The sequence below is a fragment of the Garra rufa genome, chromosome 5 (assembly GCF_049309525.1).
Source record: "Garra rufa chromosome 5, GarRuf1.0, whole genome shotgun sequence".
In the NCBI taxonomy this organism is placed as follows: domain Eukaryota; kingdom Metazoa; phylum Chordata; class Actinopteri; order Cypriniformes; family Cyprinidae; genus Garra; species Garra rufa.
Window position 1 is genome coordinate 30,045,839 of NC_133365.1, and position 16,937 is coordinate 30,062,775.

The following is a 16,937-nucleotide window of genomic DNA, read 5'->3' on the forward strand; positions in this document are numbered from 1 at the left end:
AAATGATATCACCATAGTGTGAGTCACATACTGTGGATCAGGAGAATCACACATTGTGGTGTGTGAATAAGATGCGGTTATATGATTTTTCATTGAGCGTCTCTCATAATTGCATGATTGCATGTTAGAGCGTTTTTCTTTTTCTCTTTCATAGTTTTAGAGCTCATCCTCTTCCAGTAAGTCAAAAGACTGCAATGAAAGTCTCTCAAACAGTCATCCAACTTTACACTTTGTAAACATGCATTTTAATATGTGGCCTCATACACCAGAAATGTCAACAAATTGTTGTTTACTTATGTGTCAGACACAGACAGAAGTTAGAGGGACAGTTTATTAAAAAATTAAACATATGTTAGACGTTCACTTTAATTGTACACTGAGACATTCTTCAAAATATCTTGTGTGATATTTTTATTTCATTTTAATTTAGTATTTTCTGCTCACCGAGCCTGCATTTATTTGATCCAAAGTACAGCAAAAACAGTGAAATTTTAAATTATTATTACTATTTCAAATAACTCTTTTCTATTTTAAAATATTTTAAAATGTAATTTATTCCTGTGATTTCAAAGCTGAATTGTTAGCATCTTTACTCCAGTCACATGATCCTTCAGAAATCATTCTAATATTCTGATTTGCTGCTCAAAAACCTTTATTATTATTATTATGTTGAAAACAGCTGAGTAGAATGTTTTCAGGGGTTTTTTGATGAATAGAAAGTTCAGAACAACTTTTATCTGAAATAGAAATCTTTTGGAACATTATAAATGTCTTTATCATCACTTCTGATCAGTTTGAAGCTTCCTTGCTAAATAAAAGTATTCATTTCTATCATTTCTTTCCAAGCTTTTGAACGATATAGTGTAGTGTGCTACAAAAGCTTTTTATTTCAGATAAATTTAATCTTTAGATCTTTATATTCATCAAAAAATCCTGATTAAAAAGTACTCAACTGTTTTAAATATTAATAATAATAAGGTTAATGTTTCTTCAACAGCAAATCAGCATATTAGAATGATTTCTGAAGGATCATGTGACACTTTTCAAATAGGAAACTGTTCATTTAAATAGTAAAAATATTCAAAATTATACTGTTTTTGCTGCACTTTGGATCAAATAAATGCAGGCTTGCTAAGCAGAAGAGACTTCTTTAAAAATATTAAAAATCTTACTGCTCAAAAACTTTTGACTGGTATTGTATTTTGTATTCATTCCCCAAAATAGACACTGCACACTGATAAACCTTTGACCTGATGCTCTGTGTGTGTGTGTGTGTGTGTGTTAGAGATGCTTTGTGCTCATGTTACGTGCTTGTGTGCACATTTTTGTTTTAGCTAATTTATCCAGCATAAATAGATCATTCATACATAAATAACAGAGAAATGTAAGTGGAATTCCCCCAAACTGCAATTTAATGGCAACAAAAACTGCATGTTCACTATGTTTCCTTTGGCGCAACCACTGAGTTTATGTGTGAGTGTGTGTTTGTGCGTAAATGCGTATGCATGCGTACGTGTGTCTGCGTGTACAGTTCTATGTCATGCTTTAGTGAAGGATTTTCTTGCGCTTTCTCAGCCTAGATGATTTCTTGGATAAAACAACAAACACTCTGGTCAAACAAAGCTGAGAATGTTGTCTTAGGCTCTGGTGTACTGAACTATTAGTGAGGGACAAGCATATGTTTTGTGGAACCTGTCAGAAACGCTGTGCAAATATTATTTCAATGCGAAGATGAATAGAGGCATGTGCGCTGGCAAATAACAAAGGTCCAAACCTCCTAATAAAGAATTATAGATGAATTATCAAAAACAAACACAGGATAGTGGATATAATCTGCATGCAAACAACTGTCGGAAAAAAAGAACAACAAGCTCAAGGAAAGACACGTTGTTTTATGCGGTAGCAAAGACACAAACATGTAGAAAAAGGATGTTCATTTAACTTCTAAAAATTTTTGTGGACATTTTTCAGTTGGCAGGCTAATATTTTGCTATCATTATTCATAATTGCACACCATATTATGCTGTCCTGGGACATACAGCTTCTGTTATTAAAGTTAAATGAAATAGTAAACCAGGTTGACCTCGTCTACAACCTATAACCAGTAAACACTTATTTTATTGGGGTGTGTAAGTTAATCCAGGTAGTTAAACTGTGCACAGACATTGTGCTTTTATGTGCAATCTTTTTAGTAATGGACTCTCTTCACACACTGTAAAAAGTCAAAGTGAACAACTGTGAACAACTTGTTTGTTCCTCCTGATGTGACCCTAAACTTTTAGTGTTGCTGTCTTTGGTTTTTGTAAGATATATATTAATTCTAAAATATTTTCACACTACTTTATTAACCATTTCCAAGAGAACTAGCTGTGGCTTAAAAATTTTGCAGTGTGTTTTGTAGTTTAGAGCGCATGTTTAAATTTAAACAGATGGTATATAAAGCCATATGTGATGGTTGTATTTCACAAACATGCATGTGATTCATGCATGAAAATTTGACCAAATAAATATTTGCCATTAGAACAAATAATGTTACAGATGTTATAGATTCCGGTTGTCTTTCTCTGGATGTTTAATTGATGGAGAGATACAAGGGATGAATAAAAATGGAATGAAAATGTGAGTGTAGAGGTTTCAAAGAGAGCTGTGGGTTAAAGAGCAGTGCATTACACTGGGCAGCCGGTGTAATTAATGCTCACCACCCACCCATAGAGCCCTCCAGCCAAAAAGCCGCAGAGAGTGGACTAAATCACAACCGTGTGTTTCTGTGTGCATTAACTTATATGAGTGTGTCTGTATATGTAAATGTTTTTCCCACTGAAGTGGCATTTGCTTTACCTGTTTTTCTTTGTATTCTCATTTTTACAGAGTAAAAAATCAAGGTATATTTTTCTCATATAAAAGACAAATGTGACCCTGGACAAGCTCAATAAATAAGCTTTCTATTGATGTATAGTTTGTTAGGATAGGACAATATTTGGCCGAGATACATCTATTTGAAAATCTGGAATCTAAGGGTGCAAAAAAATCTAAATACTGAGAAAATCACCTTTAAAGTTGTCCAAATTAAGTTCTTAACAATGCATATTACTAATCAAAAATTACATTTTGATAGGTTTACAGTAGGAATTTTACAAAAAATCTTAATGTAACATGATCTTTACTTAATTTCCTAATGATTTTTGACATAAAAGAAAAATCAATAATTTTGACCCATACAATGTATTTTTGGCTATTGCTACAAATATACCCCAGCGACTTAAGACTGGTTTTGTGGTCCAGGGTCACAAATTAAAAGTGTTAATAAAATTGGTTAATATTTTACATTTTGCACACACACAGCCTTTAATGTCTAGAATTAAATACAATAGTTAAACACCTTTTTTACATTTCATAAAATTGTAAGTATACATATATGAAGAAGTCTCTTATGCTACCAAGGCTGTATTTAGTTAATCAAAATTATTCATTAGTCATTTTAAAAATTGCGAAAATGCATTCTAATTGAACTGTTTTCTATTGTACTCATAAACATAATCAAAATGAATTTAATCTGTTGAGGGCAAAGCTGAATTTTCAGCATCATTACTCTAGTCTTCAGTGTCAAACAATCCTTCAGAAATCATTCTAATATGCTGATTTGCTGCTCAAAATAACGTTAAAAACAGTTCTTTAATGGATTCTTTAATGACTATAGAAGGTTCAAAAGAACAGCTTTTATTTGAAACTGAAATCTTTTATAACATTGTAAAAGTCTTTACTATCACTTTTGATCAATTTAATGCATCCCTGCTAAATAAAACTAATAATTTAATATTATTAAAAACTATTAATTGATTGTGCGTGTTTTGTAACATATTGTGTTTCACTAAGTGATTGTGTGACATGCAAATCAAGAGGTAGATTGATGACTATATTAATGCATCAGTAAGAGGGACAGAGAGAGAGAGAAAGACGGTTCTTCCATAGCCAGGATATAATTTAAGACTAGAAATCTGGCAGCTGGTTTGTTTGGGAAGAGAAATAGATTTACAGGACACTGAGAGAGAGCAGCAGTTAAGGCCTTCAGCCACACAGCATCTCACATATATATCTAGTTACCCCCCTACAGACTCCACTCCAACCTCCTCCTGCGATCCGTTCAAAATCTACACTCCTCACGCTCACATCCAAAGAAACGCACGCACACTTCGACCACCCCGAAGCGTCAAGCTTCAGTCGTCTTGGAGACCCCAAATACGGCTCAGTTCCAGCCATGTTGTGACAGGACACAGGAAGCATGTGCTGCCTTGGGAGGAAGTATCAAATCAAACGGCATCTTTTTCTACTTTAGGAGGAGATTCCGCTCCGGTCAGAGGTGCTTTACGCAGACGTTTAAAACGGGCCCTTTGGAAGAGGGGATAAGCAAAAACAAAAGCCTGCATTCATCTGGCCCACATCGGGAAACATAATGTTATTGCACAGGCTCACTTTTTACCTGAGGGACAGAGAAGGAGAGAGGCCGCAGTCACTGTGAGAGAAAGAGATTGACATTGAGCACAAACCTTTTTTTTCTCCAGTTGATTTATTGCAATAATTCATTGCAATATGAAGGAAGATACTTTCAGCAGACTTGGGACCAGAGTTGGGGAAAGTTACTTTTAAATGTAATGCATTACAATATTGCGTTACTCCATAAAAAAGTAACTAATTGCATGGAAAGACTTGATTTTTTCCAGTTGATTTATTGCAATAATTCATTGCAATATGAAGGAAGATACTTTCAGCAGACTTGGGACCAGAGTTGGGGAAAGTTACTTTTAAATGTAATGCATTACAATATTGCGTTACTCCATAAAAAAAGTAACTAATTGCATGGAAATACTTGCTTTTTTCCCCAGTTGATTTATTGCAATAATTCATTGCAATATGAAGGAAGATACTTTCAGCAGACTTGGGACCAGAGTTGGGTAAAGTTACTTTTAAATGTAATGCATTACAATATTGCGTTACTCCATAAAAAAGTAACTAATTGCATGGAAAGACTTGTGTTTTTTCCAGTTGATTTATTGTAATATGAAGGAAGATATTTTCAGCAGACTTGGGGAAAGTTACTTTTAAATGTAATGCATTACAATATTGCGTTACTCCATTAAAAAGGTAAATAATTGCATGGAAAGACTTGTTTTTTTTTCAGAATTTTATGCATTTATTTTAATAGGACAGTAGTTAGACAGGAAGCAAAGTTGGGGGGGGGGGGGGGTCTTAGAACAGATGAATGTACAAAGTGGTACGTTTTATGTGACATAAGTTCTGAGTTGAAATGTCCGTTGAGTGGCGCCAAAATTCTAATGCTCCGTGACATTTTAAAATAGGGTACCATCAGCACTACACCTAAACCTACTCGATAGTGTTAACTAAAGCAAATGTAACGAAAAAACGAAATCACAAGCATGTCTTTTAGCTTGTTTTTTTTCTCTTATCTTTCAGCTCCTTCATCGTGAGTCATGATATTCACAGGATTTATACTCAAGGATTCCGCATCCTAAATCCAATTCCGTGCTGGCTGAGCTACCTAGCAAGCTTGTTACATGTAGAAAGCTAAACATATGAAGCTGTAATCATAAATGTGTACGAAAACGATTACAAGTGCTCGAAGTTTTACCACCTCTAGTGTTTATTTCTGTTGGAAACTGCAGTGATATGTACTTATTGGTATGTATTTCACGTCTTGGTAAAAGCTCCCACAGGTACGTTTTCATCATGAGATCGGGTAGCGTAAAATTCATAAGCCCCAGGTTGAAGTAAGTGCCTCAGTACTTACTCCCAAATTCTCTCAAAATAGGACAGGAGAGGTGTTAGTGAATAAATTGCAAAACAAAGTAACTTTACTTATTAGAAAAAGTACAGTAACTCATATAAATGGAAATGTAGATGTAAAAGTAATGAGTTACTTTACTAGTTACTTGGGGGGAAGTAATCTGAGTGCATAACTCATGTTACTTGCGTTTACCGCCAACACTGCTTGGGACGACAACGTCACAAGCCAAGCAATGCAGGAAGATTTTGTTAGCCACGAGGAAATGCAGCAGCAGTCTAAGCATATGATACTGTGAAGATTATGCATAAAATTATTACTCTGAGCTGCTCTTGCAGGATTCCAGCTCTGTTTTCCATTCCAGTGAAAAAGAATCACAGTTGTCTTAATGAATGTGCAAGATTTGTACATCATTTCAAACCTGTATGACTCTTTTTCTTCTGCAGAAGGCAAAAGCATTGTTTTTGGACTCCAAAACAACATTGGACCCCATTGACTTTCATTGCGTGGACAAAACAATTAGAGTATAATTCTTCAAGATATATTTTTTTCATTGTTTTAACAAAAGAAAACACTGCCAACATCTTGTTTCATGTTCCACAGAAGAAAGTAAGTCATATAGGTTTAGAATGGATAAGGGTAAGTAAGTAAAACAGAGTTTTCATTTGAATTGATCAAACACAGCAAATTCAAAGGATCATATCATGATGTATACTAAATAATGCAGTTTGCTTCCCGTCGAGGACAGCAGTACAACTGTGTGCTTTGGCATTTAGCTAATGCTGAACATGTTTCAGTAGACCATATAACCTTGGAAATGTTTCAAGAAGGCATTGCACACTTCTTTCCTATCTCATCCCCCCATCATGCTACATAAGCCACTTTGACACAGAGGTGCGGGCCTTTACCTCAAACCTTGTGATGCCTTTACTCACTGTGTAGTTTTTGATCACTATCTTGCACATTTTCAAAGCCCAGTAGACCCCAAATCTGTTTCAGGGCTTGTTGGGATATTTTGGTGCTGCTCAGAGGGGGTTTTCTTCTTAATAGCTGAGGAAGAGTTTGCATGTACTCTTCTGTTAGAGTGCATGCAACCTTTTACCACTGCCTGCCTGGAGAAAACCATCAATGACTGATGAAATTACAGCATCATGCTCAATCCAGAGAAGGGAAGTGGAGAAGGGAGGGAACACATTGGGAAACGGCGTAAGAGGCAGACTGAAAGAGCAAGTCTTCATGGGTGGTTCCCTCTGTTGTCTTTGGTTTAGTTGAATGACTGACAAGGGCGTCATGCAAATACGAAGTTCAGAGAGCAAGCGTAGACAGGAACTCTAAATGTCTGCTTTCAGTGGCCACACACGTGCACGTGCGCTTTCTTTGACACATATGCATTTTTGACAGCCATCCTCAAAATGCTTATTTTACCAACCATGTCTACAATTGTTGGATTTGCTTTCTTCTTAAAAAACCCCCAAAGATGATGGATAGCCTGTGAAACAGATATTGGACAACTTTAGCTTGGCTAACAAAGATTGTGAAAATGTTTTGTCAGTTCCCCTAAAAATATACTTAATGTGGTAACATCTAAATGGACTGTGTTTTTTTCCAAGTTAAAATACATTAGGTTACACCAACAAACTCACTTTCACTAACAGATGCCCATATTCTGTTTTTACAGTGACTTTGACCTAGAAGTGGACTTTATGACTCAATGTTTAGCAAAGGCTATTAAAGGGCAAAGCCTTTAGCCAGAGAGAGAGAAAGAGTAGTCGTGAGCCTCTGGTTAACGTCCAGTGCGGTGCATGGTGTAGATTACCTACGGGTGTCACTGTGATGAATGGCCCGGCGTAGCGTGCTAAAATGTTTATACTCCGGTGGCGTTATTGCGTGTAACTGGCGTCCACAATCAGGCTGTTTGGGGAAATACGATTGAGTAAGTCATTATAGCAGACATGAAAGGTAGGGAAGTGTGTCTGTATTAGCTACATTTTAACAGAAAAATAGTACCATGTACATATAAAAACACAGTAAGTACACCCACAAAAATGCTGGGTTATTTTTTTTATGTAAATGTTGGGCTCAGCCTTTTGGGTAATTTTATTGGGTTATTTTTTAACATTTTTACCCAAGGTGCTGGGTAGTTTTTCTGCACTCTAAGAAATGCTGGGTTAATTTTTTAACCGAAATGCTGAGTTCAGCTTGTTGGGACATTTGGGCTTATTTTTAATATGTTTTTACCAGGTGCTGGGTAGTTTTTCTGTAACTCCGCTGATGGGTCAATTTTACTTTTAATACAAATGATGAATCTCCTCACATACCCAGCCCTGGGTCAGTGTAACCCAATGACTATGCCAAACCGTATAAAACTGGTTACATTCAGCGGTCATTTTGTGTTCTGTCCTGAGAGAAAACTGACTGACTGGAAACTTCCTGAATGAAATTATGGTATGTATGCATTGTAAGAATCAAATTATATTTGTATAAATAGGAAAACGTCTGTAGTCTCACACATATATATATATTTTTTTAAATATAGCGATGTCCCAGCTAACCTCTGCTTGAAATGCTAGGCTAGCTTTCTACAAACGCAGCACTCAAAGAGAACGACGCACCGGCGCCATCATGGAAGTTTTTACCTCCCGCCAAACGAATGCGCGACCAGGGCTCAAACAGGACGCGACATCGCTGTTATGTTGATGTAACAAAGTTTCCGTGCCCATTCCTGTGCACAACAGGAATGCTGTTGATCTAGTGCGCCATTGTTACAGATGTGGTCGCGCTATGCGTTTGATGGGTTGAAACTCAAACGTCGGACAGACAAGTTGGCTCGAGGTAAAGCTGTTTTTAATGTAATTTTTCAAAAATGAATATAAGACAAACCATGACTATAAGTTATTCGATGAACTGGAACAGCCTACTGATAGCAGTTTTCTTTCCACAGATTCCCATTGGCTGCTCTTGCTGATCCTTTCAGGTCCTAAAACCTTTACTGAATGATTTTTTTTAAGATTTTAGGATTGTAAAAGACTGACTTGAAATTGGATAAAACTATGTATATGAGATTGTATATGAAGTGTTAGAGTGCATGTTTATTATTTAAAATGAAAAACTTTAGGTTGTCTGACCCAGCAGCACTATATTAAAAAACAACCCAGCAAATGGGTTATTGTATAAAACACAGCAAGCTGGGTCAAAATAGCAGCATGTATGCAGTCCAATATTTACCCAGCACTGGGTTTCTGAATAACCCAGAAATGGTTGTTTTTAACCTGGAGTTTAGCCAACAAGATTTAACCCTCTATTTAGTGAGAATGCTGTATTGCAGCTTTTATACCATATGTATAGGCTAATCATTGAAAAATTGAACTGCTTATTTAAAGGAAATAAGGACTAATTTGGTGTGCCAAATCACTGTTGATAACTCAATAGGTGTGCTTATGGAATATTATGGTGATGGACAGTTTTGCTTTTCTAGCTTAATCATGCATATGTAGTAACTGACTCTCTTCTAGACCCATCGTCTCTAACAAAAGCAGGTATTTACTGGCAGTACAGGTGCTGAAGTTGCAATTATCTGCTGCGTCGGTCACAAGTTGGTTTACACTTGAAATAAGGCTACTGGAGTCTAGTGATTTAATTTTAGGTAAATTATATTTTTAAGCATTATTGAAAAAAAAAGTGTTAAGCAGAACTACTGGATTTATTTTCATAACCTCTCCACAGGAATCGCTTGAATGCAATGACAACACAGGCAGCAGGGGCAGATAGGAAGATGGGATGGTGAAAATATAGCAATGGACAGCGTTTTAAACCAAGTACAGAAAAGAGAGAAAGGAGACAACGGTGAAACAGAAATAGAAGCAGAAAAGGGATAAAGAGATAAAGCAGAATTGACAAAAGACAGAGAGAAAGAGAAGAAGAAAAGAGAAAGCATGAAAGGAAAAGAGAAGTAATTGACTGAAGTTGGGTGGCAGAGAGACTAGTGTGTTAGTGGGCTCTCTAACTCTCTCTAATTGGAGCTGTATTCAGAACTGCCTTTAGTTCTCATACTTGCTAATGGAGCGTAAAACTCACACACACATACACACAAACACACTGCTCGGCTCTATACAGCCACAGAGGATAAGTGTTGCTGGGCTACAGTGTGAATAGATCAGAAAGGGATTCAACACCTCCCATGGAGGACATTCACTGCCTTATTACATCTCTCCTCATAATACCTCTCTTGCTTATTCACACACATGCACACACAATAGATTCTAAAAAGTTACATTAGTAAAGGATGTAATCAAAGTGGAACATAGTGTGTGTGTGTGTATCAGGTGAATTTTGCTTTTAATATAGAATCAAACTTGTAAAATTTATAAAACTAAGCATTCTTTTTTTTTTTACATTTTGCAGTATTTTAATGTTAAATTTTTATGAAGTGTCTTTGATTTTTGACAGTTAAACATTTTATTGTTTACCTTGATTTACAATGTGCTTCTAAACTAAAACAGATCTCGCTGTTAAAACGTTTGTTTTTTCAAACCTAAATGTGCTTCTTGGGGTAACATCTAAATTAAAAATATTATTTGTTTCATCAAAGTCATTTTTGAGGGTCAAATCAGATTGAAATATATCTTCAAGGTAAGTGTATAAATTATAAAAGCTTTAATTAATTGGTCTTTGTTTAAATCATGTAACTGATATTGTATGATTAAGTGCTGTTACTGTACCGCAACCAGTTTACTATGATCAGGCTGTAATGTCATTGTGGAGTGTGCTTTACTGTGTGTGGCAGTTAGCATTCAGCCACTTTGTTATGGCTCTAGCCCTGATCTCCGTGACCTTTAAACCTCACTTGATAAACTTCTAACTGTGGATCTTGGGTAAAACGCAGCATTGCCACACGATCCTAAACGCTTGAAAACAAAGAAGAACATTTCCAGAACTTTGATTGTTTCCAGTTTTGTAAACTGTCGTTTGTTTAAGTTTTGTAAACTCCAGTCTCTTGGTGTGGTTTACTGGTCCTACTCACCCAATTTTCTCTTCTTTATATTTAAATTGGTTTAGAATTGTGGATGTAACAACATAAATTATGGCCACCAATGTTTGTGTATTGTTCTTTGGTCTGATGCTGGCCACAAAGACGTTCACTCACTGTAGTCCACTCAATCTTCAACTGCCTGTCTTTTTTCCTTGTCGCTTGTCGAGAAAACATATATGAAGTGGAATTTTTGCTGATGAAAATAACGTGATAAAATTTGTTAACAGTTTTAAAACTCCCGATCATAGAATTTCCTCTGCACATATTATTATCGTTAATGAAAATTATGCATTTTTGAATAAGTTGCTTACAGGAGACTTCGAATTAAAATAGTACTGATATACTGGCTATACTGACATAAAATAATCTATATACACTACCAGTCAAAAGTTCGGACACACTTCACCATTCTCTTTGAAGGGAAAGTGTGTCCAAACTTTTGACTGGTAGTGTATGTTTGGAAAACCGTAAAAACTTTTATCTTCATGCTTATTGCCGTTGTACACACGCCGTTTCCCTCCACATAATACCGTTTGTAATGTTTTTTTTTTTGTAATTTCAGTAATTTGGTGAAGCAATTGTTTTGTTAGTTTAGAACACATAACTGGTTTTCATAATTTCACGAGCAAGCAAGCAACTGCAAAATATAGCTAATGATAATAATAATAATAGCCTACAAATAATAATGTAATTTCAAGTAGCAGTAGTTGTTATAATTGTTATTTTACTGTCATTTTGTGTATATATAGCCTATATATATATATATTTATTTTAACTTTATTTCCTATTTATAATTATATTATAAAGCATATGCGTCTAAAACCAGATACTGATTTGTTTCAATTGCACAGAAATTGCAGTGGTTTTCGTATTAAAAAGGACTGTGTGGTGAAATCAATGCAATTATTAAATTACGACCATAATAGTAGCCTTCTTGAATTTTAAGAGATAAGCTTCAGGCACCATTAGATTAGCCTATTATTGTAACATCGTAAATTGTAGTGAAAACATATGAATCAAAAGGTAATTATGTGAGCACTGTGTTATAGACGAAAATTGGTGTGTTATGATCAGTGTTAGCAACATAACACCTCGATTTAAAATATATATTTTAGATAATTGTATACATAATTCTCCGCTTGTAAATTGTGCTGATGATGTTATAAGCTTAATTACATTACTAAAATTTAAAATACAGAGTGTGGGCTAATTTCAAGGCAAACTATAATAAATATGTTAGGCTGCGAAATTATATATATGTATATATATTAGTGTGTAATGAATTTAAACACAGCCACTGCCAGTGTAGAGGAAGTGTGTGTTTCTGCTCGATTGTAATTGATGTATGTGAGCAAAAACGTACAAGCACAAAATAAAAAAGCACAATAACAGCTAGTCTTATATCTGCTTTTAGATATATTTTATATATATCTTTTTTTTAGTGAGCTTTTTTGTGTTATATAGCCTACGCGCATCCGTGTGTGTTGATTATCTCTCTATTGTCAAGGAGAAATAAAGACAGGTGGAATTAAGAAATTATGTGCCTTTCCCTGTCTTGCCCTCCTCTGTCGCTCATGTCGTGTGTGTATGCAGTACTTTGCTGAGATGATTATTATTTAAACAATATATAGGCCTATATATGATTCAATATGTACCAACGCTTGGTATTATTTATGCTAGTTAAATGGGCATCTTGAAGACTGTATATTTTTATTGGTCGGGTTTGAGTTCTACTCAGGATAGCATCCTCTTTAGCTTGTCCGATAGCATTCTGTCTACTCACCAGGACACTCGCATAGTAACCATCTATAATTTATGAACCTGGCAAGATGAAAACACTATAGTATAGTTTAGCACGCGAACAGTCCTTGACTTTGCAGGAGCTAAAGGGTGTCTGAATGGAGGCGCAAAATAAACTCTGGACCTCTCCGAAACAGTATAAAAATCAAGTGGAAGAATTATAAATAATGGTAGGCTACATATGTGTTAATTTTATCAAATTGTATCTGTTTATGCATGTGCTTTTGTTCAATTTTACCGTGGAATATTCAACACAAATTAGACGATATTGTTTTAGGAGAATGTAGCCTGTTTTTTCAAGTAATTCATTTATGAGCTATCACAAGTTGTCTGCATAAACAAATAACTAAATACAAAAATAAATGTATGTTTGGAGGTAAAAACAAAGTATTCTCCTTCACGTTTATCTCCAGCCAATGGTTACATCATAGTGGCACTACACTATTTGTGCGCACGTAAGCGTGCGAGCGTTTCCTGCTCCATTGGCCTACTGAACTATGCCTCTACAGTGCGTACAATCGAGATAGGCTACTCCAGATTTCCATTAGGGTCACAAAAATCACAGACAAATACAACTTCAGAAATAAGACATTTGGTTTTATTTTTCACCGAGATGACCCACGGCTCGTTTTAAACCGCATCCGTGGTGCACTTTGATTGCCTAAAAATATTTTTCATCTGGTTTGGTCTCAAACATTTCTATTGTGGTCTTAATTGTCGTCCCTTTGAAGACGTTTATCTATAATTACAGACCATTATGCCGTATAAGCATCCCAACAGCAGTTAATTATGATGGCTATGGCATTTGCTGAAGTTCAGCAAACTGGCCTAGGCATCTCCACACACATACACGCCCTCTGTGAAACTGACCGATTTTCTTTTATCTCTAGTTCGCTATGTGAATTGAATCCTGTTCTTTACAAATGACAGCGGATGACAAAAAGAAAAGTGTTAGAGCAGTGTACTCCCATGGACAGGGCCAGCTGGATCAGATCACGCCGATTATCACCGACCTAAGGGCAGGGAAACACCGCGTTTCTCACCCCAGTGACACTGTGCTGTCGCTGAGTAGCAATTACGGAGATAAATGTGGGAAACAGCATATAGCGATATGTGGGCCATGATGGGAAACCGACATCGCCGTTTCGGTTGTCTGTTAGTGAGGAGTGAATATAGCCTAACAATAATGTTGCAATTACGGGATAAGAAAAATCACATTATCCTCTTAAAAATAAAAATGCCTACCTTTCAATTTATCACAATGATAGAGCGAAATTTAATAATTTAATACGAATATTGCATTAATAAGACTACCTAAAGTGTAGGCTGAATGACAAAATTTTAGTGTCAATTTAGAACCACAATATGAGGCTTTTCTTTTTATATTAGGTACTTTTTTATTCTGACTGCTATTGTTTGTATAAATTGTAGGCCTATATTTCCTTAAAATGTCAATTCAAAATTACTGTGCTCAAGCTGAGGAAAATACATTGCGTGCCATCGTTTAATCAAGCACATCACTCTCTTGACCTTCAAGCACCGGCCAAGTTTACAGTGTTCTAAACAGTGTAATTTTATCGATAAATACGCAAGAGTGTCGGAGCACTCAAACCTGTCAGTTTTTTTTTTTCTTTTCTGAAAATAGTTGAGTTGACCACAGTCATTCTGTCCGAGGCCTCAGTTGACCTGGACAGCCATAGGCGTATCTTTTTTGTAAATGCATCCTTGAACAATAATCCTGGAATAGAAGTCTTACACTGACCAAGTTTATCTCGTCATAAAGCTGAGACAAAATACTCCTGATGCGGCTTGTCATTTCAAAACAGCTCCCATGATAACCTTTACATTAGGGTTCAACTGGTCCACACTATCTGTGTGTGTGTGTGTGTGTGTGTGTGTGTGTGTGTGTGTGTGTGTGTGTGTGTCTCACACAGTCAATTTTTTCCTCAAGCAATGCATGACGCCATCAAATTCTGCAACAGCAAAAACTGCAATCACTGACCCGCGAACTGAACTGCACAACCTATTCTTTATTAGTAAAATAAAATAATGATTTTATTTATTATTAAAATAGCCTACTCTAAGTATAATTTTTATTAGACTGTTAATTTTGTCCTCGTTGACTGTCTTGTTGTTTGTTGTTTTTTAATATTTGCCTTATCAAATTGCTCCCGAACAGTTGCAGTAGCTACATTTGTGAATTTTAATTCTGTGCTTGCATTTATTTTCAGGATGCAAGAGGATCAAGGCAAAGTGAACACCTGGTTTCAGAGGCAGGATGTATAAGAGTATATTATCGTATTAGCATTTAAAGCTATTGAGACTATCAATGAGGTAATTTCCACTCCATCTTATTTTGCAAAACAATATTTATTATTAATGAAAAACAGACCGTGTAAAAAATATCACACTCCGAGTATACAATATCAAAGAATGTACATTGTTTATTAAGCTACTGAGAAGTACACGTTGTATAAAAAATGCTCGATTTTCACTCTTGTGAACTTTCATTACAAAGTACAAATAATAAAATCAGTTCGCCAAACTAGAAAACATCTGTGTGTTCACACAAAATATATCATTGTAGACATTTGACAATTTATTTTATAGCCTGTTAAAAAATGTTGTCCTGAGACGCCCTATGCAGTGATTACCACAATCACACCGACAACGATAAGTTCGTGGGGGCGGAAATTAGATTCAACTAAAATGTTAACATAAATATATATTTTATATTTCACAGCTTGAATATAGGCACGAACGTGTTAATGTCCACCATTCAGCTGCGTGAAACAAAACAATACAAAAATAATCCTACCTTAAACACAGGAGTGTATCGCTTTAAAATGTGACGTTTAGTTAAAAAAATTAACAGCCGCTAGTGCCACTAACAATCCGGTTTGCGTAGGTTTCGTGTAAAGACGTCGGTCCGTGCAAGACTCCCGGTAGTGGGGTTGGGGAGTGCTGAGACGCGAGGGTCGGCGGAAGCACCGGGACCACCGGGGAAGTCCGTGAGGCACAATGCGAGTGCGTAGGGCTTAAAGAGCTCCCGATAATGCTGTCTATGGAGAAGGGTGAACGGTGAACCGGGGACTTAGCCGCAGTCTGTATGGGGGAAGAAAGCCCGGGGCTTAAAGGAGGATAGAAGCGGGAACGGGCGAGCTCCGCAGTGGTTGGCATGAGGGAAGGCGCCGGGATGAGAGTTCCGGTGTGAGGATGCCGGGACGTGGGCGGCGGCTGCTGCTGCTGCTGCTGAAAGGCGAGGAGCGCAGAATGCGCATGATAAGACTGAAGCTGCAGACCGTATCCACAACCGTAAGGTCCGTAACCGTACGCAGCGGCCGCAGGGAGAAAGCCTCCGTGCTCGCGGAGAAGTTCAGGCGCCTGCTGGCGCTTAAAGCGTTTCCGGCGGCGTAGAAAGCTCCCGTTATCAAACATGTCGGCGGACTCTGGGTCCAGTGTCCAGTAGTTGCCTTTACCCGGGTTCCCGGGCTCCCGTGGTATCTTGACGAAGCAGTCGTTTAAGGACAGGTTGTGCCGGATAGAGTTCTGCCAAGCTGGGAACTTTTCCCGGTAGTACGGAAATCTGTTACTGATGAAGTCACAGATCTCGCTGAGGGTCAGGCGCTTCTTGGGACTCTGGAGGATTGCCATGGTGATGAGTGCGATGTAGGAGTATGGGGGCTTCACCAGGGTGTTTTTACTTGCTGGCTTGTAGGGGTCCCGTGCGGCGGAGGCATCCACACAAGACGGCGAACCGCTGAGCAGGATCTCGTCGTGCATCTGAGCCACCTCGTCCACGTAGGAGCGCGTGTGGCCATCACCATCATCCCCCTCTCCAACCACGTCGATGTCGGTCTCCTCCGAGAGCACAGACGCATCCGACATCTCGGAGCTCAAAGTCATGGCTCTCTCGGGTCCCTGATGGGCTACGGCGTTAAAGCGCTGGGTGTGCTGAGCCTGCGTGTTACCTGCGCTCTCGATTCGAGAGAACTCATAAGACGCGCCGAGCAGATGCGGGAGAGGCGAGGAGGACGTGCCAGTGTGTGACCAGTGCCATAGGCTTTTAATAGATTACTGTCGGCACGGAATCAAGAGGTCGCCCAAACCCCAACATCCACACGCTTATTCTATCTGGGGAGACCCTCCTAAAGGCCAGACCAGGATTCCAAAGAGGGCGGACCTTTCCGGGGGCTTTATACCAGCTCACTGATCACATGACAACAAAGCGTCACCGCTGCTATTGGAGAGATAAAAAAATTCAGGCTTTCAAAAATAATCTAAACATCTCTGAGGTTCATCTGTATCTTT

The 16,937-nt window shown here is 37.4% G+C and overlaps 1 protein-coding gene across 1 annotated transcript; it reads right to left on the minus strand.

Annotated features, from left to right (window-relative positions):
• Nucleotides 1-14,977: 14,977 nt before the first annotated feature.
• foxd1 (forkhead box D1) lies at nucleotides 14,978-16,910 on the minus strand. Its single transcript, XM_073839683.1, has one exon. The coding sequence runs from the start codon at nucleotides 16,530-16,532 to the stop codon at nucleotides 15,495-15,497; it is 1,038 nt and encodes a 345-aa protein (XP_073695784.1). The 5' UTR covers nucleotides 16,533-16,910; the 3' UTR covers nucleotides 14,978-15,494.
• Nucleotides 16,911-16,937: the final 27 nt, after the last annotated feature.